Source organism: Delphinapterus leucas, unplaced genomic scaffold, assembly GCF_059928025.1.
Source record: "Delphinapterus leucas isolate spDelLeu-1000000601 "Yukka" unplaced genomic scaffold, BTC_Dleu_Yukka2 spDelLeu_asBTCV2_sq72, whole genome shotgun sequence".
In the NCBI taxonomy this organism is placed as follows: domain Eukaryota; kingdom Metazoa; phylum Chordata; class Mammalia; order Artiodactyla; family Monodontidae; genus Delphinapterus; species Delphinapterus leucas.
Window position 1 is genome coordinate 270969 of NW_028322281.1, and position 25987 is coordinate 296955.

Genomic DNA, 25987 nt, shown 5'->3' on the forward strand with positions numbered 1-25987 from the left:
TGAGTTGGTGGAAAATAAATTAGTAAGGAAACAAAATGAAGAAAAAAAGACATTTCAGTAAGAAGACTATTGTCAGGGTCTCAGAGAATGGCAGGGATGCCCTTCTACTTATCTACAGAGAAAATATCACACGTGGCAGGAGTAAAATAAAATCAGCAGAGATTTAGTAACTGGAGTTTTGTACAATATCATGAATTTTTATTTTATTGGATATAGCAAAAGAAATTTAACAATATTATATGCCAGATTAATACCTCTTATGTTCAACTTCATTTGCAAACACAAGCCTGCCATTTCCTGTCTAAATTTAGTTTTCACTTAAAATGAACATGAAAGCAAGGGCTAACAGAGATTTCTGTGATATAAGGAAGACAGATGCATAAGGGTTACACTTGATTAGGTTATGTGTACTTGGGCTGTTATCTTCAGAGTAACATATCCTATGAAGAAAAGGATATATGCTTCTCTATATTGCTCACTAAGGGTCTACTGAAATAAATGGAATCACAGTATTCTCTATATCTCAGAAACTTAGGAACCTAAAAATCTAGTACTGAGGTTGAAAATTCCCTAATGAATTTTTGGTTAATAATTCCTCCACTCCTACCATTTTTTTCTCTTTACATATGCGGAAAAGGAAGGGAGTTAAGTCTAAATAAAAATTCAAGAAAATAATAGCCTTAACTCTGCAAAGAAAACATAGAAGCCATTTGATGTGGTCAGTTTCTAAGAATGAGTTAATTGAAATTAATTTGTTTCTCTCTCAAGAGATTTTCATGAACCAATTCTTAGTGGTACTGACACAGTGAGCAATATTAATATAGAAAAGAGAACTGAGGATGAACGAGAACTTTTTGAACTGTATTTCCAAACTAATACATAAAAGTTTCTAACATATTCTATACTCTGTAGCAAAATAAAGATATAGTAAAAATGACAGAATTTCTCTACCTACTACTAAAGAATATCATGCTCAAACCTAAGTACAAAATATCATAATTGGCACAAGAATCACTTTGTCAAGCTCTTGCATGAGTGCTATTACTAAATGACACTTGTAGCTACCCCATGGATTCAGCAAAAAAATCTCCTGTCTCCCACTATTACCCCACTTAAAGCACTGTATCTTATTCGTGTCTTCTCCACTAGATGCCAAAGTTTTTGAAGGAAGCGAACCTATCTCATTGTTTTATATCAGATAAACATATTAACCAAAATAAACTAACCAAACATCTTAAAAATAAATTAACCAAACATCTTAAAAATTATATTGTATGAAACTAAACTGTCAGGATGTATGACTTCTGTTCCCATGGACCAGATCCAGGTTTTGCCATGATTTCATCAAAAAGGTAGAACCAGAGGTGCTCCCATTGGGGCCACAGCTTTAAAAAGCATCACTCAACACTGATTCAAGTCTGAGGGCTCTGAGGCTCAGAGAGGTAAATAACTCGCCAAAGTCTCATCATTCTTTAATGGTGGATTTCAGGCTCCAGTCCAAGTCTGTCTGTGCACATTCCACATTCCAGCCCGTCCTGACAAAAGCACAGGGGAGCCCAGGACATTTGTTCCTCCCCTACACAACACACAAATTGCTTCTTTTTACCTGTTCCTCAGCTGATTTTCTACCCTACCACTGGCTCTTTGCCCTTTATAAAAGGAAATGCTACAATCTTTTATATATAATGACATTACTTAAAGCCCGATACTTATTTCAATAACTTCAGCTAGAGAAATTTAGTACATGGTGAACCATGTTGGGGGAAAATAAAACACGAATGTAATTTTAGAGGAGAATGAATGACCCACAGATCCTGTAAAATGTTACAAACAAGTCCATGGGTTTCTATGATGAACACAGAAAATGCTAAGGTTTACACTTCCCATGTGTTAATGGTAAACTATCAAAAGAAGAAATTTTATTTCTTATTCACAACACTAATCCCTACACAGTTTTTGGTCAAAAATGCTAGCCAGAAAGACAAACAAAACACAGATGTGAAAAACCTATCTCTTCCAAATAATTTTAATTACAATAAACTTGAGTTTCTTGCACCCTCAACACTTAGTAAACCCACATATAAAATAAAATCAATTTCTCTCTTTTGTTCTGTGGAATTACAGAAACAGACAATATACAAAGGCATATCACACAGTATTGCACAGAATTTCAAAAACGAGTATCGGTGGATATAAGGCACTAAATATAAAAGGCCTACATATTTTTTAGCAGACATTTGAAAATGCTTCATTTTATGCACTTACTTGACTTAGAGGTTAGAATAGTTTTATACTGCTACCAGAAGACAAAGAAAACCCGTTTAAGTAATTAATTTTCTTAATAGCATTGTCTTTTGGCACTTCTGCCACGTGCCATAGGGAAATCTTTTGTTTACTAAACAAGTGAAAGAGTCTTTGATGTCTAAAATCTAAGAGGGATATCTGAATATACAACTAAGAGACTCTGTTAGTCTTGATCAAAGAAGACCAAAATAAAACCATTTATGCGAGCCACCTTAGGAGAAAATTTTAAGAGTATAATGAAAAAACACAGATGTGTAAAATGGACAGAAATCAGTTTTCAATGTTCTAAATACCAAATGTGGAATTTTAAGAGTGTTTTTTGCATTTTTAGGAATAACCAAATGCAAAAAATGTCACTCAATATAGTACTCACCCTTCACTTAAGGTCCCAGGTAAGCACAAACATACAAAGAAGAAAATAGTTAACTACTATAGTTCATTTATTTTAAAAATAGGGAATAAGCAAAAGACAAGTTCATAGGTGGTCTCAGCCAATTCAGAAAAGAAATCTGACAAGCATAAAATGATTTTAAAGGAGAGAGGAAAATTACGCTCAGTACAAGGTAATTCAAAACAGAAGATCATTAGGTTCTTATTTTACTACTAGAAATGTAACCAAGTGTCCATAGCCAAATAGTCCAAAAATAGTTGGCAGCAGCCACAAGGGGGCGGCTTTAGAGCTGAAGTTAGGGCTGATGAGATCCACTCTAGAAGGCGGCTTCTCACAGGACTGCAGCCCTGGCAGATTTCAGGAGGGAATAGGGTGGACCTGTGCATGGTGCGGGGACCTGAGCGGGGAAGAGGGCAGAGAAGCTGACTTGCACCCATGCGCATCCTGCATGGCCCAAGGGAGAGGCTCTAACTCTGGCATATGCATATTTCCTCAGCTAAAGGGATCCATGTGCCACAGGAAGAGGGAAATTTCTCAGGCTTCCTGCCTCCTTTGGCTTAAATCCTAGGCCACTCATTTTGCTTCCCAGACACCCTAATACGGGAGGGGTGGGAGGAGGCAGCAATTACTGGAAGCGGGCACCCTCTTTTGTGGCTTAATATACTCGCACGTCTTTTCAGTTGACGTCAATCTACACACACAAGTCTGATCGTCCATGGCCACACTGAAGTGGGGACAGACCTTGGACAATGGTACAACCTTGACAGAGCCCCTGAGAGGTCCTGTCATCCATCATTCCAAATAGCTCTGCCATCACAGCCTGAGAGAGCCCTACTCCGTTGTTTACCATCGAAAACTTAAGACATGCAATAATTTTTATACTAACTTGGAAAAGATGACAGAAATCACCCTTAGCTAAACAACAGGCAAAAGAGTGACTCAACACATGAGTCTAGATTCTGGGAGAACGCCCAGAGAGAAGCAAGCAGAAAGGAGGTGCATTTTGGTAGCTGTATCACAGTTAAAATCCACGATCAGCCTATAGCCCTGCAATGAGCACTTCACGCGTTGTCTCTACCAATTTCTGCTGTCGATCTAAACAGAATCAACATAAAGCTGGGATCACCAACAAAAACAGATTTCAAGCTGACTCTGTAGAGAGAGCTACATTATGTTTTTAGGTGGAGATAATGAAGTATAAAATAGTCCCTGACCTTAAGAATCAGAAAATCCATTTAAACCACATATCGCGGCAGGGGAGGTGGGGAGGAGAGTCATAAAACAGTGTGGTGCATGATTAAGGAAGCCCTCATGAGATGGCCCTCCCAGGATGTGTAAAATGCATACACGCAGAGACAAGGAGCGGAGGCACCCAAGATTAGCAGAATTACACTCTGAGCGAGGTACAAAGACGGCAAAGTACCAGGTCTTGTGAACCGACAAGTATGACCCCGGCTGGAGAGAGGACAAAAATGGAACCTGGACATTTTTGGCATGCAGTCAGAAAAAATGGTCAAAAATCTAAGTGTCTAAACAGAAAGGTTGAAAGTCTATTAAAACTATGCTTATCACTGCTCAACTGCTACTCTGTCTAGAAAAATAACTGTCAAGTGTCAGCAGCATGTCATGCTGAAGGGTCCACCTGGGAAGAGTCTGAATCCAGAAAGCCATTCCTGAAGGCTCTGCTTTTTCACAGTAGGGTCGGTAACATAACAGAGTGTTCAAGGCTGCTTGGGAAATTGGGTTCCCAATGATGACAGTCTCAAGTTTTAGCACGAGCAATTCTTTTTCTGAGGATTGTGAGACCCTTCTGAGGGCAAAATAATAAATAAATCAGCAAGTCCAGCCAACACAGGTACAACCTACTAGTTTGCTGAATTAGCCTGCAGATAGATTACCTATAATGGGGTCATGATGTCGTAAGTTAATGGGAAGGGTAGGGGTTTTGAGGGAACTCAGGATAATTACAATAAAGCATACCCTAAAACGGTAGTACTGTGATAAATCTCACTGTATAAAGAATAAGTCTAGTATTTTTCATCTTATTTAGAATATACAACTAATGCGTACTTGTTTCCAGGTTTCTTTCCTTCTAATGTATTTAGATGCTGTTCAAGGGTCTCCATAAGACTGCTGGGAGCCTACAATAAGAAAGTAAAAAATAAATGTCTGCATCGCTTTCTTTCAAAATAAATACACTGGAACATCACTGTAACTTTGTATAGTGCAGGTCTGGGCACCCTAATACATATGGGAGATAATTTCATCCCAGGGTCTTTTGGTACTTAGATATTTAAATTCCACAGAATCTCAAACAGGCCCATCACATATATACTTAACTTCACTGCATAACAAACAGTGTTACAGTGTGGTTTCGGTGTAGAAATGACATTGGATAGACTTTTACTAAGATATTACTTAAATGTAGTAAACTCAATTAAATCAAGTTCACCATATGTTTCCATAAGACCACAGTGGAAAAAGTAAAGGTATTTGTATCCAAGTCAAAAATATAAGTGCCCAAATACAAACTTACAGAAATATGAAAATACAGTAAAATCTCACTTATCCATATTTGACTGAAATATTAGGGAAAATTACTACTTTATTAAAAAAGAGAGGGTAAGTGAGAGTTGTGGGGAAAAAAATACAACTTTAATAGTCAACCACAATTAAGATTTTCTTATTATTCAGCTATGTAATTTATATACATAATAAAGTAACTTTAGCAAATATTAATGTTATAACAGACTACTGTGTTTTGGCAAATTTAATATATTTCACCTCTTTTATTAAGAAGTACCTGAATGTCTTTATCATATTTTAGGCAATATAAAGTGATGGCATTTTGCTGTATATTAGGAGAAGAAATAATAGGTTCATATAAATATTCCACCCCATCTATTCCTCAAGCATTAGAAATTTACCTTCACCTTTCTCGAATAATCTTAACCCAAGTTAGACTTTAACAGCAGCACAGGCATTCAAAGACTGGCATAACATTTATAGATACATTTAATTTTGACAATTATTCTTAAAATTAATATAAAATTAATTTTGAGGGATTTTAAAGTAACTATGCTAACTGCTAAAATAGTATAACTCTACATTTTACATTGTACCTATAACGACAAATGAAAATAAAATTCTTATTAAAATTGTTTAGTACATTTAATTTTCATTTCACTAATAGACTCATATACTGCCTTAACAATAATATTATTACATATATAATTATGTGAGATTATTGTACGTGTAAATTACAAAGTGAGCCACACATAAATTTATAAATATAAATTAGTAAGTGAACAAAAATATTAACTTGATCAAAGTGACGAAGGTAGGGTAGAAAGGGACAGCCCTGTGAACATTATATAAAAAGTTAATTACTGTAGAGTAGAAAAAATGACTTTCAGGAGATATAATAAATTTTGAAAGTTATAAAAATTAGAATTCTTAATATAGCTCAGGTAAAAGGTGACTTAGCAAATTCCAGTAAACTACAACTAGGGGTATACTTCTAAGTTTTAAAGAATGAATTTTTAAGAGATAAAGGAAATTTTGCTCTATAGAAAAATTGTAAACTACTAAGATGCGCTCGCTTAATAAACAGAATGTGTATTGTAACTTTAAAAGGAAGAAGACAGAAATGGCTTAACAATTTTTAGATGAATTCACACCTGAGAACTTCCATTATAACTCTCATAATAGTAATAATTATAACTGTCATAATAATGGAACTTAGGAGGCCCGGGCATATAACTTTAACCTTTTCGGTTTCCATTCTTTTCATTGGGATCACAGTAAGGAAAAATATATCATGCCATAGAACCTCTCTCCAGTTGGAAGACTTAGGTCCTCTGAATATTAAATGCAATGTAAAAGAAATGTGATTCTGTGCTAAACCTGTTTAAAGAAATGCTATTTATAGTTATAAAATAGAGAACAGTATGGGATAACAAAAGAAGTAGTATTTTTTCCTATATAGTTTCTTAATTATATAAAACAAAAAAACCAAAAACAGGATGATAGTTTTCAATTTCATTCTTTTTGTAAAGTTTCTTAGTAATTTAAGAAAAAAATAAAGTAGTAGTCACTAAAATCACAATAGTTGAGAGAAATGTGACCAAGAACACAGACTACAAAACTGACTTTAAGAGGTGTTATTTTGCAATGCATTGCACATAAAATTAAGTTTGGAGCATTTTAGCTTAGAAGTTTAAAAATGCTTCATCATTTATATCTCTTATTAGGACATGTGAAATCTAACAGAAATAAACTCTTCAAACATTTTTGGAGGGAAAAAAACTACTTTGATAGTAAAGTTCATTGAGTGTAGGAATATTGGCCTTCTGAGCTCTATGGCACTGAGCACATCCTGGCATGCAGCAGACAAAAATGAAAACTGTCTCAAATTTCCAAGGGGCAAAACTTTGAGAATGCCTCTGCTGTTGTAAAAGGAACTTTAGTATAATTAGCAGTATCTTCAGTTGCTTAGTTTAAATACTGCTGAAGTCAACAGACCAATCAGGTGAAAATACCAACCCAAAGAACAAGAGGCAGCTTGTAACTAATAAATAACAGTGATATATCATGGTTACCGATTCATCAGTGGTACAGTCTTTAAAAGGAGACTTTTCTTTACCAGTAGTTTTCAGATCAACCAGAATTCCTGACATCAAAACCTAAGATGTTTTTCATAAACGGAGATATATTAAATTCGGAACACATGCACACACACCAAACAGGAAATAATATTTTGAAAATCCTTTTCTTGAAACAAATTCATAGCTGATTGTGAGTACAGGATCAAAAAGGAAGCATCCATCTACAATTCAGATGCTTTAGATCCTAAAGCATCATTAAAAACAAATGCAAATAAAAAGCAACCAAAAGGTCATTCAAATTTTTTGATTATTAGATCTAAGAAACCATTGGAAAGTGCTGAGGAGGAATATTTCAGTTCTGATATCATATTCACTTCTTATTCAATACAGTACTTCTGAGTGTTTAACAACGTTTTTCATTGGTATTTATAAATCATTTAAAATGCTGTTATGATGATATTATATGCACAATTTAAAAAGGGCTACAGATGACCACACTGGTATTTACGGTACATTTTCTAACCAGAAAGACATCCATTCAATTCCTCTGTTTCATCTTGCTGCAAGAGGAATTCTAATCCTTTCTCAGTTAGGAGCAGCCTTTCCCTACTCCCAGTCAATAGGTAGCCCTTCTGGTCCCCATCATCTCTTTAATCCTCTTCCTTGCTGGCTATTTTTGTCCATCGCCACGGCTAGATTCAGTGGCCATGGCAGCCACAGAGAAGCCTGGCAGAGAGTAGAACCCAATCTCACAGGTCTCTAACAGAGTCCACACTACCTGGCATTTCTGACCCATCTCCAGATTAGTTCTTGTCTAACACTATCTGAAGGACTAACCCTAGAACAGCTCACATTCCAGTTTCTGTCTGACCAGACTGTCACAGTGGGTCTAAAACCCCAGCTCAATGACAAGCCTCCAATGAGACCTGTGGAAGGGTTCTAAATAAAAATTAGGGAGTGTGTTTAGCTCTGCTGCTCATGAACCCAACAGAAATCACAATTAAGTAACTTATTAAGAAATTTCAGAAGCACACAAAACTTTTGAATTGAGATTTAAATATACACTGGAGAAATGAACTAGAGGATTTTTTTTATAAGGAGATAATTTCAAAATAAATGCTAATACTGAAGTCTATGTGGCTCTTCAAGTCATAACAAAAGCAGAGGATAGAATGTTACCAGTGTCTAATGAATCTCTACCACAGAATTGCTTTCTACTAGACCCAGAGTAAGATTTTATCTTCTTTAAGGATGGGTCTCTGTTCCCCAACTTATAACAACACAGAACATACATCATTACATAAAATATTATGCCTCTGGACTTCTTAAGATTATATAAACTGTAATGAATATAACAGTATCATTAAAAATTAAAGCCAAGTATGTAAATCTGTCAATGATATGCTATAATTTTCTAATTTTAAAAACAGAAGGGTATTTAAGTATCCTTTTAAACCTTTTTTTATCTCCCTTCAGACTCTGCCCAAACTGAGATAAATGAGGACCTATTTTCTTCTTAACCTGCCAGCCTCTCTAACAACATGACTAGTTTTACTTCTGTTCCATGGTGAGAGCAGTCTATACAGTTGAAATAAAGATGATTTACCATTTCTAAAAGCTATTCATTGAGTTAAATATTTAAATATCTATATTTTTTAGGTTAACATGTAGTTGGGTTATTTTTTTAAACTGCAATGTAAATGTTAATAATGTAAATAATTAAATAATTTAAAATGAAAGCACAGTGATTTTCTTTGCTTTTTATTACAGTGGTACAAAATTAATAAATCTTTATTAGATTATAATCTAATAAAGAAATTTTAATAGTATTTTATGCACACAATTTTTAGCCATATCCAAGATGATACCAATATCTTATTTAGGTATGCACCTAATCAAAGAACACTATTTTCTCATAGTAGCAAAAATTTTTTGTACTAATATTATGTCTATTAGAAGGCACTTTCCACCAACTTTTAAATAAAAAAATACAATGCCATCATTTTCTGAATTGTTCTGTGAATTTTATTTATGAAGAATTCTTGGTATTGGTATTTTAATAATAATAATAATAATGGTCTCAATACAGAGACCATTACTTTGGGTTTCCCTAATTTTTAATAAAAATTTAAGGTTAACATTTAAATATAGAAACATTTTAAGGGATAATAAAGATAATAAATTATTAAACACATTTTGATACTATTAAAAATGGGTAACCTTTCATTATGACAATTTTCTTCAATTACAATAACTTTTTTTTATTTGCAAAGACAGAAAACTCATATATTCATTACTGGTATATATGGTAGCAGTTCTTAACTCTCTCCTATCATCTATTTCTAGTTAAAGAACATGTTTGGAACAGAAATTTACCGTAGCAGAATGACAAGTTGATTAAACAAAAATAGTTCCTGCCAATTATGAGAAAGGTCCTACAGTAATTCTGCACATGTGAATGATCTTGATTCTAAATCCAAGGAGCCGTACAATGTACCCTCTTAACAGATAAAAGGATTGATAAGGAAGCTCTACTATTGTTTTTGCTTCCTAGATAGTCTCCAGAAAATCACTCATCTACCACTACTATTTTTTTAAAAAAGGTTCTTTTGTATATAGAAATTCCTCCCCTTCACAGGGGAGACAAAAATCAGTGTATTGAACAGTAGAACTACAACATCAGTGTTCTCGCTATTCGTGCCCCTCCTCCATCCCTGGGACATGTTGAAAACTAGGAGAAGAAGCAGGAAGAACAGTTCAAATGTTCTGATTACATGCCTATGAATAGTCACGTTTCATGGATAAAACACTTTTTAAACATTTTTCAAGGCTTCCGTTTGATTCAAGTTTAAGAATGAAAAAACGAGCTCAATAATTAAATACCGTTGCCTTTAAAGAGGAAACGATTTTATAAGATTAGGAAAATATTCATATTATCTCCAGAAATATATTTAATAGCTAAAAAAGAAATAGTAAGTTAGAATGATTTCCAAGAAAGGTGGTTGGCCTACATTCAAAAATGCATTAAATGCTTATAAGCCTCTGCCCTAGGTAAGACCATTTATGGCAAACTATGGATTAATAATTTCATGCGTACTCAATTTTTCACTCAGAGAATCACTTACCTGTGTGAGGTCAGGAATGTCACCTTTATCAATGCCAACTTGCTGCGGATTAAAAAAAAGTTACTTAATAGGTTTTAAAAAATTAATTTCTCAGATCACCTATAGAATTAGTTAAAACCACAGCTCAATCTTGGTATAAAATAATAATTATTATATATATCAATCTCACTTTGAATATGTGCTTTTTGTGGAGTTTTCCACTCAATGTAAGAGCAATGATTTTGGCAATATAGATATAACAAATGTACAGAATTTTGCTAGAACCTGAAAAAAGAACTTAGGAAACTGAAGTGTAAAAGGTTTCCTCCATGGTTAATGGCAACTAAAATTTTTTAAAAATGCTTCGACTAAATTTAAATTGTTAATTATGCCCAGTCAGTCCTCTGGACAGGGAATGTTCACTGAATTTTAATAACTTGTTCAGGGTGTAGTTTCCACCCTTCCTCACACAGAGAGAACCACTGTGACATCCAAGATGTATCCTTCCAGAGTTTCTTTATGCATATCCAAGGAAATAGTAAATCCATAAATACATAGTTATTTCCCACATTATTATACAATAATAGTGTACTATATACACTGGGATTATACTTTTCATTTAACAATACATCTTGGAACTATATCCATATTAATATACAGAATTTCCTCATTTTTAAACAGCTTCCTTGTCTTACAATTTATTTAACAAGTCACCTATTAATGAACATTTAAGTTGCTTGCAATCCCTTGCCATTGCAAGCAATGCTGCACACATCACTTTGCACCTGTGTGGACACACCTGTAGGACACATTTGTAGAAGTGGAGTTACTAGATAAAAGCAAATGTGAATTTTAAATTTTGGTAGCTTGGGTAAGGAAGAGAAGGGAGGGAGGGAGGGGCAGAAAAAGAAAGTGCTATCAAGACTGCAAATACGGGAATATATTAATAAAGGTGAATCAATGAAGAGAGTACACAGGTGTTCACTATACAAGCTTATCAACTCTTTTGTAGGTTTGACAATTATTCAAAATAAAAAGCTGGGGAAAAATACAAATCATAACTTCATTCTCTCATTCTATATAAATGATGAAATTGAGGCTTAAAGAAACAAAGCGGGTTAACCCAAGTCTCTCTGTGAGAAATGAAGTGCTTCATTATGCTGATGGAAATGTGGAAGCAAATACAGGAAGCCTAAGTGTCGGCTCCTGAAAGACAATAAGGCAAACTGGAGAGGGGCAAGTCCACTTGTGTGTCAAATGCTGAGCTAACTTCTTTCCTTTGTCTTTTCTATATCTAAAGCAGCGTAGGGAGACGCAACAGGGAAAAGATATGGGGATATATGTATACGTATAGCTGATTTACTTTGTTATAAAGCAGAAACTAGCACACCATTGTAAAGCAATTATACTCCAATAAAGATGTTAAAAAAAATACAAAATAAAGCAGCGTTTCTCAGCCTTGGCCCTATTGACATTTTGGGATGATAATTCTTTGCTGGGGGCTGTCTTATGTCTGCCCTAAACTCACATTCTTTCAAAGTATGGAAATTATAAATTAAGGCAACTTCATTCTATTTATTTCCATATTTCAATACCTCTTGAGATGACCCATTAAAATAAATATGAATATGAATGAAGTCAGTGTTTTTTAAATTAAAGCATTATGGGTCCCTAATATTGGAATCACCTCCTTAAAAGGTGATTCGATTCTATGAAGTGGGTAACTCTGTTAAAGGAATTCTTCCTTTACATTGCTATTCTTACTGTCCTGAACTTCTGAACCACAATGAAGTTGGAGGATGAAGTGCGATTGTATTACAGAAATCTCATCACTTTCTGTCTGCAAGTATTCTGGGAGACGTAACTCCAATGAGTTGGTATTTACCTTGGAATAGCAAACTAAGAATAATTTAGTTCTATAAAAGGTAAGTGCGTTTAGCAGACATGTCTATTACTTGTAAAATAACCATTTTACAAAGTTTCAGTTGTCTGCTTTAGGAGACTTCAGTATAAGAATTGAAAGCACAGGAAGTTTTCTGTACTTTAAGCAATTCCTCTGCAAAATTTGAATATATCCATAGGAATTATTCAATTACTCCACATTTCTTTTAATACGATGGGAAATTTAATGTTAACATTTGCCATATAGCCTATATATAGAGTTGTATTTTAGAAACAACATTCTTGCAAGTCATCTACACATTCTTCAGGCAAATGGTATTAACAACAGGGTAGCTTATTGGGTAGGAGTCCATACATATGTACACCACACAAGCACTGCTTGGTAGAAAAGAGAAGCTTCGTATATTTGTTGAAAATTTTCTGTATTTACCAATCATAACCAAACCATTCGACACTGGTATCCAAATAGTTAATGTTTAAATTATGAACGATGCGATTTAAATGTGAAAGAAAACACTAATGGTTAACCCATTGTGATTAATGTTTATTCTACTAAAAGTAATTTTGTAAATTAGTATCCATTCTATAAAAAGTCTTAGTCATAATGTTTGAATAAAATTAAAATATTTATTATTATGTTGTTTAAAGACAAACTCTCAGAATGACATCTAATTTCTGTATATCTCTTTCTCAGCAGCCTGAAATGGGCCTGTGATAACACGAGGTTATCAAGAGACACAAAGTAAAATTTTACATGTAAGAATAGAAGGAACTGATATATAAGCACCCTTTTTCTCAAGGAGACCTTGAGCCCAGCCTTATTATGTTGATTAGAGAAATATTTGCCCCCAAATTGTAACACGTCCAGCTCTTTACTTTTTCGATATACACAACATCAGATGGGAACACTGGGAAGAGTGTGCATCAGGAATTAATCGAACAGTGAAATAATCTTCTGCCCTGAGTGTTTAGGTATAATTGATCCTCTCACAGAAAAGAAATTAGGCAAATTTTGCTAGATTACATTGATAATTACAGTTGAACCATGGGAAAATCATATCAAATACAAAAAATAAAACTTGTGTAGCAGCAAAAGTTTCAAGCAATTCTATCCTTCCTTAAAGGCCACCAACATCAATAAACCCATGGAAATATACATGAACATGCTTTAATGTATATGTAGTTTATTAAGCTAATCTTTACCTTCTGTTTCCCATATTGATTTTTTTAACAAATTCTGATTATAAACTGTATGGATCTAAGATCGAGAGACAGTATTTTGCAAGATTATTTTGGTCTTGGAATTTAAATATGACAATTATCACTCCTGTGAATAAATGAAATTTGAAGAATAATGCTTGGACTAGAGCGCTTTTGAAACTATGTGTATAAAATGTCTGTTCTTGTGCTACATTCTGAAAATGGCAAAAACAGCAAAAACATGGCATGAATGTCCCACGTCCACAGCATTTTATGCTTTGCTGGTGAGCTTCAGAACCCTTCCCACAAAACACTTCAGTCAGCCCTAGCAATCAGTTAGTTGACAAGCAAGATAAGAACCCATTTGTCACCCTGACAAAGGAATGTAATAAAATGTCATAATTTCCACTATGAGTCAATCATTGGATTTCATAAGAGAAGACACCAATTTACAGATAACCTCAGGAACAACAACTGTATGGTTACACAGTTATTGTGATTACGTATAAAGAGACATCCTTAAGACACAATTTATAAACTTTATAAAATTAATTATACTTTGTTTTCTTTTTTCCTTGTATTGAAATCATTTTGACACAGTAAGAAAAGTCAGGGTTTATCGTTTACACACTAAGAACAATGGACAGACTTTTCTAAGGGCTTTTTTCTACAGTTCAATACAAAGGAAGCACTTTCTCACAATCAAGGACAGCCATGAGGTGAGATGGAGGGACAGACCACCTTGCAAAGCTGTGAGCTCATTATCCATGAAACTTTTATTTGGACACAGGATGATCTTCTGATTGAAAAGCAAGAGTGCAGAGCACAGCTCTGGGTAAGAAGCAGGATGAAATGTCTTCCAAGGCCACTTCCAACCCTAATAACCTGTGACTCTGTGGCAGAATGTCTTGCCAGATTATGAACTCTACTGTTTACTCCAGATACATGTGTTAATATTACTTACCTCTGCAACTTTGAGAAATTCAGACACTCGTGTCATCCTAGTTAGAAATCGTTTGTAAATTTCTAGAGCATCTTTACATTGTCCTTTCTTCATCTCAAAAAACTTTTCTAGAAGAGACAGATAAGCATTTCGGAAAGTGTATTATATTCAATCTTCTTCTAAGCTTACACTGATACTACTACTTAACAACTTTAATGTCTGAATCAAAACACTTGGCACTAAAACTTATGGGAAATATTAAAAACACCTAAACAAGTGAGGTCTGAGTAGTTTAGGAAAGGTGTTATGTTCTAAGATGTCTCACATGAAACAATTTAAATAACGAAAATACAGTTAAAGTAGAAGAATATATTAATTGTCATAACAGGTATACTTCATGATACATATAGCGTAATATTCTGTTTCAGAAAATAGTATCAAATTCTTACTGATAACAATCTCAAAAGTTAAAACTGCACCCTAGAGCATCCTTATTTTCTTAATAGTTCACTATAACGCAATAATCTATATACTATGAAGCAATAATCTATAAACTTCCCTGAATTAAAGAATTCTTGAAATTGTCTACACTCCATATAAGTGATACTTGCTTTCACTGGTCATCAACTATTTCTTTCAAACATTGTCTTTTTGTTATAAAATAGTGGAGTTTCGTCCCTTCTAGTCCATAATCGTATCGTCTTTCTCAACTTTTAGCTTTCTAGACAGAAAAACAAAGGGTCCTTTTGCTGCTCTCTTCTGCCTCCCAAGACTAGAATTATGAATTATAATTGTAGTATGAGAGTGTATTTTCTCCATACATGTTTTGAAGAAAACTAGCATTTTAACAGTGCTTTCCCCAGCCAGTCATTCATCCATTCATTCAGTCAAAAATTACTAACATTGCGGATGGAGACACAGTCGGCCAGTGTCTACAATAGCTCCCTGGCAACCCTGGATCATAACTGATGGCTCAGTATCTTCATTATTTCATATTTGCACATGGTTAAACATATGCTATTTTTATGCTCTCTCACATTTGAAAGTTCTGGATTTCATTCGGCATGTAATTTTACTACCTCAAAAGTATTTTTAATTTTCTCATGAAAGGTTTAATAATATATAATTACACAAAGAACTAATTATTGAGGGTAGCTACTCATTACCTTCTGTTGACAGTTTTTTGGTAATTTTACTTTTAACATGCACCTCCCCTGTAGGGTATTCGAGGGAAGCAAAAAGATCAAGAAAACAAACACATAATGTATTCTAGTTGTTAGGATTCGAGAGGAAAGTGGGTCTTTTAAAAAATGGCCAAATTTAAGTATACTTTCTTTGTCCACCCACCCTGTCTTCTAAGCTAGAGACAGAAATATGGTGTTATAGGGGAACAGATCTTTTCAGTTTAAACCTTTGAAAATTAGGACTTATTCTGGTAAAACACACCTTTCTTGCTTTTTAAGCAATCTTCACATAATTTCTTCCAAGTGTCTAAATTACTTTTCTTTACTATAAGTTTATTTCTTTGAATCAGATCTTCAGGGATAACACAAAAAGAGAAATCAAACTGAATAATTTCAATCTCCTCTTAGAACCAATGCATCAAAATCTTAAGCAGTGTTTTTTTGTCTCCTCTGGATGCTTTTTAAGTTGTTTGTATCTTTTGTGGTAATTTAGGATTCAGCAACAAAAGAGTTTTCAATAATGATGGTTTTAGGTTATAATCTCATAAGTGTTTCTGTAACAGTGGTAATGACACAGAAAAGGAACATGTACTGATCAGTGCAAAGCTGGGAAGTTCCCTCACCCGCTTAAGAGACCAGAGAAATTAACACTTTTAACAGAGGGGATGGGTCACCCAGAAATGAGTCTCTTTCTTTCATAATAAAGATAACATGTTGATTTTCAGTATCTGAAATGATCAAATATTGACATTTGTAACATGAATCTTTATAAAGTGTTGACAAATTCCCTTGTCATATTAGTACTGGCTTTTGCAGAATAACTGTCCGAGGAAAAGAACCAGATGAAAAGGTATCTCATCCCTGTGAAACAAACTGAGACCTTGCATGTAAGCTATTACTAACGACCACTGGTCAGTAAGGGAAGCATCTTCTTATTCATGCGTCAGAGTTTCATTACAGTGATAAAATGTTTGCTAAGATTTGCACCACTGTTGATTCCAACATTAGATGTAGAGAACTGGTCATGAAGTCCTTGACTGAGACTCACCCATGATATATTTATAAAGTTAATTCCTAGCGCTTGGTTAGTAAACAAACAAAAAACAGACCTGTCTCAAACCACTCGGGATACTGCGTATACTTCTCTAGAGTGTTACTTTTACAAGAGCAATTTGACAATGCTGAATGAAGGCCACTCAACACCACAGTGTCGTGAGGCCAGAATGTACAACTACCACTTTTGAAAGGTTAGGTCTCTAATATGAAAAGGTACAACTCTTCTCCTTTTCTGCTCCTAATCTTAGGCAAGAGACTCTCTTTTTCAAATTAAATGAAATAAAAAAATACATGGAGTGTTTATTATTTTAATATAAGGAGAAAATGCATGCTTAATACACTCCATCTGTAAAGTCAACATAAAGTAAAGCAGAGCAGCACTTAAGGAGTGTTCAAGACAGTAACAGAGGAGAGTCACATGACTTAACATCTTTAATTGCTAAATCAATGGTAAAGGCATTAAGTCCAGTGTTCATGAAGCAGAAGTGGGGATGAAGCGGGGGTACGCTGGGGAGAGAGGATGAGAATGAATCAACAGAACTTCATTTCTGACTGGCACAGATTTTAGTCAGTGGGCAACTCAAAGCTTGAGGTAAGAACACAATATTTAAATTTAAGTGTCGACAAATAAGCAGACGTGCAAAACTGAAGCTCAGGAGGAAGGGAAGGACTGAAAGCATAGATGTGAGACTCCTCATAATGGAAACGATAAGTTTCCCAGTGAAGAATACACAGAGAAAGCAAAACAGCAGATGGCTGGACATGAACTTTAGCAAAAGCTCACATTTATGAGTTGTAAAGAAGATTAAGGTCAGCCAGCAAAAGCGAATGGAAAAGTCTACCTTACTTGGCTTGCCACCAAACTCCCTCATGTGAAGTAAAGGTGATGTGGTTTTGAACTGCACACCACGGGCAGGAATCTCTCCCCAGGAAAGGCAAAACCTCCCAGGGCACTGTATTCGACGTTGGTGACTGGCTCACCCAATTCCATTCTATCTTTTTCTAGACTCATGAGAAGCCAGGGATCTGGATGCAAATTTAGTTCCGCACATTAGACAGACCTGTGGGCGATCTGGAAGGTGAAACTGAGGCCGAAGCAGCAGGCTTCCTGTACCTGAACAGCTGTTTCCTATGGCAAGTGATAAGATCCTTGGAGGGTGAGCTACCTTTCACAGCATTTCACTGTCACCCTCCAGCTTTCCTGGGCTTTAGGGAATAACTGTCACAGTCACAGCCACTTGATCTGACTCCCTGGATTACAGCTTCAAGTGTCCGTTCTCCAGCTCCCTAGTGTTGTAAGGCAGCCGAGATTGTTTCAGCATACTTTCAAGTAGTGGCCTCACAAGCAGTAGCTTCCCTAGAGCACAAGAACTGGTTACTTCAGGAGCATCTCAGGAGGCCGAGACCAGAACCAGTTCCTGTAGGCTTCCCATAATTAAATGAAGACCTAACCCCTTGTTTTGAATCCCTTTCTACTTAGAATACGTAGAGTGGTTTCTGTTTCTTGCATTAGACGCAGTATTTGGTGGCTGAAGAGGCTGTAGAAATCAGACCCTCGAAAACGTCAAAGGGAGGAATCTGGGATTAGATAGATAACTGAATGAATGTGAAGGCTATGATGACCACCTGCAACTAGCAGAGAATGGGATTCTCGGAATCTGTGCGGCACAGGAGCAAAATAATGACTTAAATTACGACCTGTGGTTTTCTGAAATAAGCACCTAGAATGGAGCTTATCAGAATAAGAAGCTGCTGGGATAGACCATGACGAGAACAAGGCAGATGGAACTGTGGGGTGGACGGCTGCTCCCGACTCCACTGGAGAGCTTAAAAAGGAAAACGACAACACAGGGTTTAAGATGACTGGCTCCAGGCTCCAGTCAGACTGTGGTCCTCCAAGCTGCCCTAAAATAATCTTATCCCTACAGACACAGGGCTGTCATCGCCAAAGTCAGAGAGTCTAATCTTGTGAGATGCTGAATTATAATGTATGTGGGCAAGTTAAATTCCAAGCTTCAACATGGTCTCCTTTGTGAAAGTTAGGACTCTTATTGAAAAAGAAAACTGGAAAGGAAAGTACTTGGGTAGATTCAAACCAAAATGAGCTACCCTTGTTGGAAAAGCTTTTCTTTCTCAGTCTGAAGAGGCTGGTCCTGCATTGCTTGGAGATCCTGTAATCAACCCACCTTCCACGAGGGAATAAAAATTCTCCTCATGGGCTTCCCTGGTGGCGCAGTGGTTGAGAGTCCGCCTGCCGATGCAGGGGACACGGGTTCGTGCCCCGGTCCGGGAGGGTCCCACATGCCGCGGAGCGGCTGGGTCCATGGGCCGTGGCCGCTGGGCCTGTGCATCCGGAGCATGTGCTCCGCGGCAGGAGAGGCCACGGTAGTGGGAGGCCCACATACCGCAAAAAACAAAACAAACAAGCAAAAAATTCTCCTCGTGCTCTGTCCCTCTACTTCTTACTCCCTTCCCCTTGCCAACTGCTTCAATACCTAGAATGAGATTTAGAACCCAGCAATCCAGCATGTCCTCAGGAGACAGGTACAAAGCCTGACTCAAGAGGAAAAAAACATACATGCTAAAAGAAGTGTAAGACTGTGCAAATCCATGTCGGCAGTCGGGATGCCAGATAAAATACAAGACACTGAGTTAAATTTAAATTGTAAAAAATAATTTTTAGCATAAGTAGGTCCCAGATATTCCATGGGACTTACTAATACTAAAAAAGTTACTCATGTTGATCTGAATACAAACTGAACGAGACGTCCTGTAATTTTTTCCTCCTGAATCGGGCAATCCTAATTGATAAAAATCTAGAGAATTTAAATAAATTCTAAAGGTTCTGAGCAGTAAAGAAGGACCATTACGTTCGTTTTTCTGATGTCACTGATAATTCACCAATTTGCGTGAACATGCCAAGAATCACCGATTGAAAATGCTGGCCCGTATAGCCAGGAGGTGGAAGCAACCTAAGTGTCCATCGACCCGATGAATAGATAAAGATGTGGCACATATATACAACGGAATATTACTCAGCCATAAAAAGAAACGAAATTGAGTTATTTGTAGTGAGGTGGATGGACCTAGAGTCTGTCATACAGAGTGAAGTAAGTCAGAAAGAGAAAAACAAATACTGTACGTTAACACATACATATGGAATCTAAGAAAAAAAGGTTCTGATGAACCTAGGAGCAGGACAGGAATAAAGACACAGATGTAGAGAATGGACTTGAGGACACAGGGAGTGGGAAGGGTAAGCTGGGACAAAGTGAGAGAGTAGCATGGACATATCTACACTATCAAATGTAAAATAGATAGCTAGTGGGAAGGAGCCGCATAACACAAGGAGATCAGCTCGGTGCTTTGTGACCACCTAGAGGGGTGGGATAGGGAGGGTGGGAGGGAAACACAAGAGGGAGGAGATATATGCATATGTATAGCTGATTCACTTTGTTATAAAGCAGAAACTAACACACCATTGTAAAGCAATTATACTCCAATAAAGATGTTAAAAAAAAAAAAATGCTGGCCTGAACATCCGGAAGTGGATCTAACACAGTGGTTCCCAAACTGTAGTTCCCCAAACCCAGCACCATCCAGGCCCTCACTAGATATGCAAATTCTCAGGCCCTACCCCAGACCTACTGAATTAGAAACTCTGAGTTAGTATCCAGCAACCTCAATTTTAATAAGCCCTCCAGATATTCTTGAGTAAGAGCCTTGAAACACAGCCAAAAGCATCTATTCCTACTCTTCTGCAAAGGGACACTTACCAGAGTGACTACACACATGGGAAAGGGGACATACCCAGAATTTTCAGGGACACAGACTCTAAGCCGATGCTAGTCTCTGGGGATCCAAAATGTCACTACATTTTCTACCGATCTGAGTGGAGGCTTTCTGGGGATTAGGAGATTTTAAAAAAATTCGATCCAGTGGATGCATGAAACTGTCAGTGGTTATTTCCCCAGTTTCCTGAATACATAGATGAAATACTTTGAAATACACAGAAATACTTTAAACCTAGCAGGATCTCCACATCGGTTTCATGATCTCTACAAAGATACAGGGTAGCAATTCCATCATATTCCCAGTTAACTTGCATACCTGGTTTGTGCAAAAGATGAGTGAATCTTAGAGATGAACTGTAGGTTACTGGAAACTTAATCAGGTGATGATCCTTACTTGCAGAGATCCAGATGTGTCCTCCTTTCCAGCATAAAATCAGCACAGTTGCTGACATGTGATAAGCATCTATCAAACTAGCAAGTTCTCTTCTATCTACCCCAGTAAACACAGCCCATCAGAAGTAGTTTTCTTTCATCTGGCAGGGATGCCAGTACATGGTCACTGTCTTATTTCAAGTATATTAACCTCTCTGGTTGTCATAATGCCACTGGATATCACTTGACATCAGGTTGACTGTGGCTGGTGGGAAAGAATTTCAGGTATGCTAGGTGCCTAATAAGTCAGAGGCAGGTCAAGGGGAAGGAGAGAGAATCTATGAAAGCCCAGGGACCTGCTACATCGATGAAGTTTCTGCGGGTCCAAAGGTCCCCTCCATCTGAAAGACACGTTGCTTCACCTTGCACTCTCTGTAACGAAAATGCAGGCGAAAGTTTTGCCGAGCTTTTTTCGGTTTTGGAGGTAGCATAGACAACATGTGTATGTGCTGCTCTAAACAGAGTATCGGTGTATGGTGTCAGATGGAAGCAGGGCCCAGCTCAAGGAAGACTCTGCAACTGCTCCAACCTGGGGCTACTCGGGCCTTTGTTCCTGCAAAGCTAAAGGTGCTGCAAGTGTCTACAGCAGATCCAAATGCTGCAGGACAACTCTGGCACATGCCAATAGGAAAATACAACAGAAGCCTCTAGCGCTTTGGAGCAGGGCCATTTCTTTTTCAGATAGTAACTGATCTCCTTTGGAAAAACTGCTCTAGGCTTGCTTCTAGAGACTGAAGTTCTGACCAGAGAATACCAAGTGATCATAAGACCTCAAGCGATATCTTATACACCAAACCATAAAGCTAGACAAGTGCAAGAATATACTCCATCAAAAAAAAAAAAAAAAAAAAGAATATACTCCATCATCAAATGGAGGTGGTAATATAAGCGATCAGCCTCGAGCAGTGCCTGAATACCCATGTAGGTTGTATGAACAGGTGGCCCATACTCCCAGCATACCTACATCTTCTGGACGGCTACTTCTCCCTCCAATCATGCCTATAGCCTCTGGGAGATCCCTATGACCAGCTGACAGCGGGAAAAATATAATTCAAGCTTGGTTTAGAGATGTTTTCTCAGACTGGCACTAGGTGGAAGTGGTTTGCTGAATCATTATATCCCAGAAAGGGGTGACCTTGTCAGGAGAAAGAAATCTTTTACTGTAGGCCAAACGTCAAGCAGTGTATCTATCTGATTTTCACTTTATGGCAAATGAAAGATAGTGAGATGTATGGAACTACATCAAAATAGGAGCAACTCCAGGGGAGGCATCAGAGGTAGCTGTCAGCACAGTGGAACAGTTATGTATTGTTATGGGACTTATTCTAAGAGGCAAAGCCTAGAACCTGCTCCTTCGGTCATTCCAAAATTTTGTAAGCATCAAAATCCCTGTATGAAATCTCTTTCTGCTGAAAATACCTAGAAAGCTTTCCATTCCCTGCACTTAATCTCGACATAAGAACACACACAGAAATGTGACCTGAATGAGCCGTGTATTTAGATTTTTATGAAGTCTGTAGCATCCACATCTTTGCATTCTGATACAGTCTCTCTTCACAGACACCATGCAGTAGTTCTACCTACCAAGTAAATTAATAACTCCATCATTGTAGCAAGCAAAAAGTTTGATAAGGTCCTTGAAAAGAAGCATAAATGCAGCATTTATGACACCATTTGTTAGTTCATTTGGATGTACCTAGAAACAGATGAAAATTTCATAAGTTAACTGCAGATCATCAAATGACAATTTTTCTCAGAGCATGTTAAGAAGTCTCAAATGATGACTAAGAAATTCATTCATATTCACCAAATGCTGCATAACTCTTTGAGTAACACTACCAATATCAAAAACTGGATTGCCTATTTTTTTTTGCTTCAATTTAAGTCAATGAAATTAGTCCTATCAATTAAAAGACATATATACATTCTATGTGATTAATGATCCACAGATAAATCAAATCCAACTTTTGAACACCTGAACTCCTGTTGCTTTTACTATGCCATATTACATTCTTCTCCTTCCCCTGGGTAACGATCTCTGTGGAAGGGTTCAGGCTCCAGGGGCCTGCAGTGACTCAGAGAGGAAGCCTAGCACAGGGAAAACATACCTTAGCCGGCTACCCCTAAAATAGTTCTGGAGACTCACAGTATTCGCCCACCCAGCAAATACTCTAATCACTAGCACAAAGAAGAATGATTTCTCTCCATTTCCCAGTCCTTGCTCACAACTCCTCATGCTCTGCTCTTTTTCCTTTTCTGACTTCTTTTCTCCTTTAAGTAATACAGTACCAACATTAAGGGTAAGGAAAACAAAGAAAAATGAATAATAAGAAAAAAAGTTAAGAGAAGCAATTCCATATATACCTAGTGACGTCCTTACTGTCAAATCTGTCAAAAAACAGTAAGATGGAAAAAAAAAAAAAAAAACAGTAAGATGGTTTGCTGCTTTAAATGAAATTTCACAGGAGTTGGGTGTTGTGACCAGGATAGACGAAACCATAATCTTAACAGAGATTTTAGTTACTAATATTTGAGGAAAATCTTTGTTTTAAGCAACCACCAAAACAGAGGAAAGATAACAATGTGAGTTAAGAATCTTCCTACAGGGCAGAACATTTTATTTTCACAAATCAGGTATGTTTCATCAATTAAAATTTTTAGTTTGAAATAACTGCAAATCCACATGAAACTGTGAAAAATATAGAGATTCCCATTTACTACTTACCAGTTTCTCCCAGAGGTAAAATCTTGCAAAATTATAGTACAATGTCACAACCAGGATACTGATATCAATACAATCCACCCATCTTACTCATATTTCCCGTTTTACCTGTTGTGTGTATGTTTAGTTCTACATCATCTTATCGCATGTGTAAGTTAGTGTATCCACCATCACAGTCAAGATACAGGTTTGGTTTTAAGAGACAAGCCACGTTGGTATTGGCAGGAAGAAGGACCATGACAAAACAAAAATAATTCTCTTCCATGGATGGTGCCATTTAAACAGACTGTATAAAATAGTTTCTAATAGCAGGCTGGGGTATTTAGCTGCCAGAACATATGTTTTGCAGCTACTTTATTCTGTCAAACACAACAGGAGGCCACCATCCTGCTCTGAACATGGGGATCCAAGAATGCACCACTCGTAGTTTTCCATGACTGAAGTAAACACCTGTAAACTTCTCTGACAATCTGGACAACCAAAATCCTCTATTCCTCACTGATAGCCTAAACTAAGCGTTCATCTAATTCAACTATATGAGGGAGACCTAAATCTGTCTCCTGAGGAAATTCCTTATCTGTAGCCCACCTTCAAATAAAAGGCAGCATGATTGTGTAAGAAGCATTTTCTGGTGAGGTACGTACGTCGAATTCCAGCAGTGCATCAATCTGTCCCTGTAGTATGGGCATACTCTTCAGTAGTTTCTCAGGAGCCATTATCCTCATGACACCATCAGCCCTACAATTTAACAAAAACCAAAAAGGTAAGACTTACTTGTATGTGGAAAATTTGAGACCACATGCATTGTTCCAAACTGTTTTCCTCCTATTTCCTTGTTAATCTCCTGGGATGATTCTAAGATGTGAAGAGGCTTTGGCTGGGTTCCTTCTCTATACTCCTTCTCACCCACATGCATTCCTTAACCACAAAGGCTGTGCTTTCTATGCACTGCCCTCAGGAAGAAAGCAATGTGGTCTGGATAAAAGAGGCCAGCTGAATTTATGAATGGATTTTTCTAAATCTATAGTAGTATTACTATAGATTTAGTAGTATTAAAAATCTAGAAATAGTAGTATTAAAAATCTAGGTTTCCTAAACCCCAGTTTGTTTGTTTTTGAGAGAGAGAGAGAGAAAACATGTCTTGGAAGTCTTCAAAACCTGTAGGACTGGGAACAGAATTTATACTATTAACCATCAAGTGAAGAAAAAGGCATTCTGATTTGCAGTTTGGTCAAAAAGAGCTGAGTTTAACCAGCTGTAGAGAACGTGACTGGAGGTTAGCACTGAAGGGTGCATCGTAAGGGGCACTGAAGCCTGCACCCACCCACAGGCCTCTTAGAGAGCTCCTGTATCCAGAGATGGTCAAGAAGCAGCAGGAGTGAAACATCTGAGGAAAATGCCCAGGTGACATGACTGCGCTGATAATGGCAGCTTTCGGTCTCTCCCACCTCAACGGTAGGGAAAGCATCCCAAAGTGCCCTTATGTGCACTCAGCGGTGCAGAAGTTTCTAAGAAGGCTGTGGACATATCGTGGAGAGGTCACAATCCAGCTCGGAACATCAGCCACGGCTGCCCAGGGCCATGTAAGAAGTCAGAGGAAGGCATAGCAACTAGAATCATCTCTAATGAGATGGGGATGAACTCAAACCTTAATTTTATAAAATCTTCACCCACAAGAAACTAGTTTATTTTGAATAGGCAAGTTTATATTTTTCACTACCATGATAAAAAAAAAAGTCGTTCAAAGCTAAGTTGAGGTCAGCTATCAGAAAACAGAGTTATATCTCTTTGTGTGAATTCTTGAGACTAAAATATTAAACTTTGTACAATATGTTGCCATTATTTCAAATTAGGAATGGATAGAAGATTTGCACAGATCTACAGCTGAACACTTTTAATTAAACTCAAACATCTATTTAGAGGGAAATAAATAGCAATTATGAATTAAACATGCAAGGAGTCTGTATCAATGAGATTTTTCCTAATCAATGGTTAGTATTAATAATTAGTTCAGATATGGTGTGTTTTCATGTGTTTGTGTGTGTGCATGTATAACAGTTGGACAGTGTTATCTGTTCTCCAAATCTGTGACAGATCTCCACACACACATACAGTTCAGTTTCACCTCAATCAAAACACAATGAAATAACTATTGTCGACTACAGCCATGTTCTTTTAAATGAAACTTGTTTAAATTCTCTCCATTTAAAATTATTTGAAGGTATATAACTGTTGAAGAATTTTGAGTTGATTTTAACAAAATAAAATGTTGTACCATGTCAACTCTGAGCAGCAAATCAGATTTTCTGCATGAAAATATAAATAAGTAACATTGCAACCACAAGGCT

General features: G+C 36.7%; 1 protein-coding gene across 1 annotated transcript in view; it reads right to left on the reverse strand.

The window, feature by feature from the left end:
* The window catches only part of SNAP91 (synaptosome associated protein 91), a 156160-nt gene that overhangs the window by 75037 nt on the left and 55136 nt on the right, over nt 1-25987 (reverse strand). The window contains exons 5-10 of the mRNA XM_089906135.1: nt 24284-24377; nt 22502-22613; nt 14473-14579; nt 10428-10469; nt 4766-4836; nt 2678-2683 (exon numbers count right to left, since the gene is read on the reverse strand). Of these exons, the coding sequence (XP_089762261.1) occupies nt 2678-2683; nt 4766-4836; nt 10428-10469; nt 14473-14579; nt 22502-22613; nt 24284-24377 (432 nt within the window). The remainder of the gene's footprint in view (nt 1-2677; nt 2684-4765; nt 4837-10427; nt 10470-14472; nt 14580-22501; nt 22614-24283; nt 24378-25987) is intronic.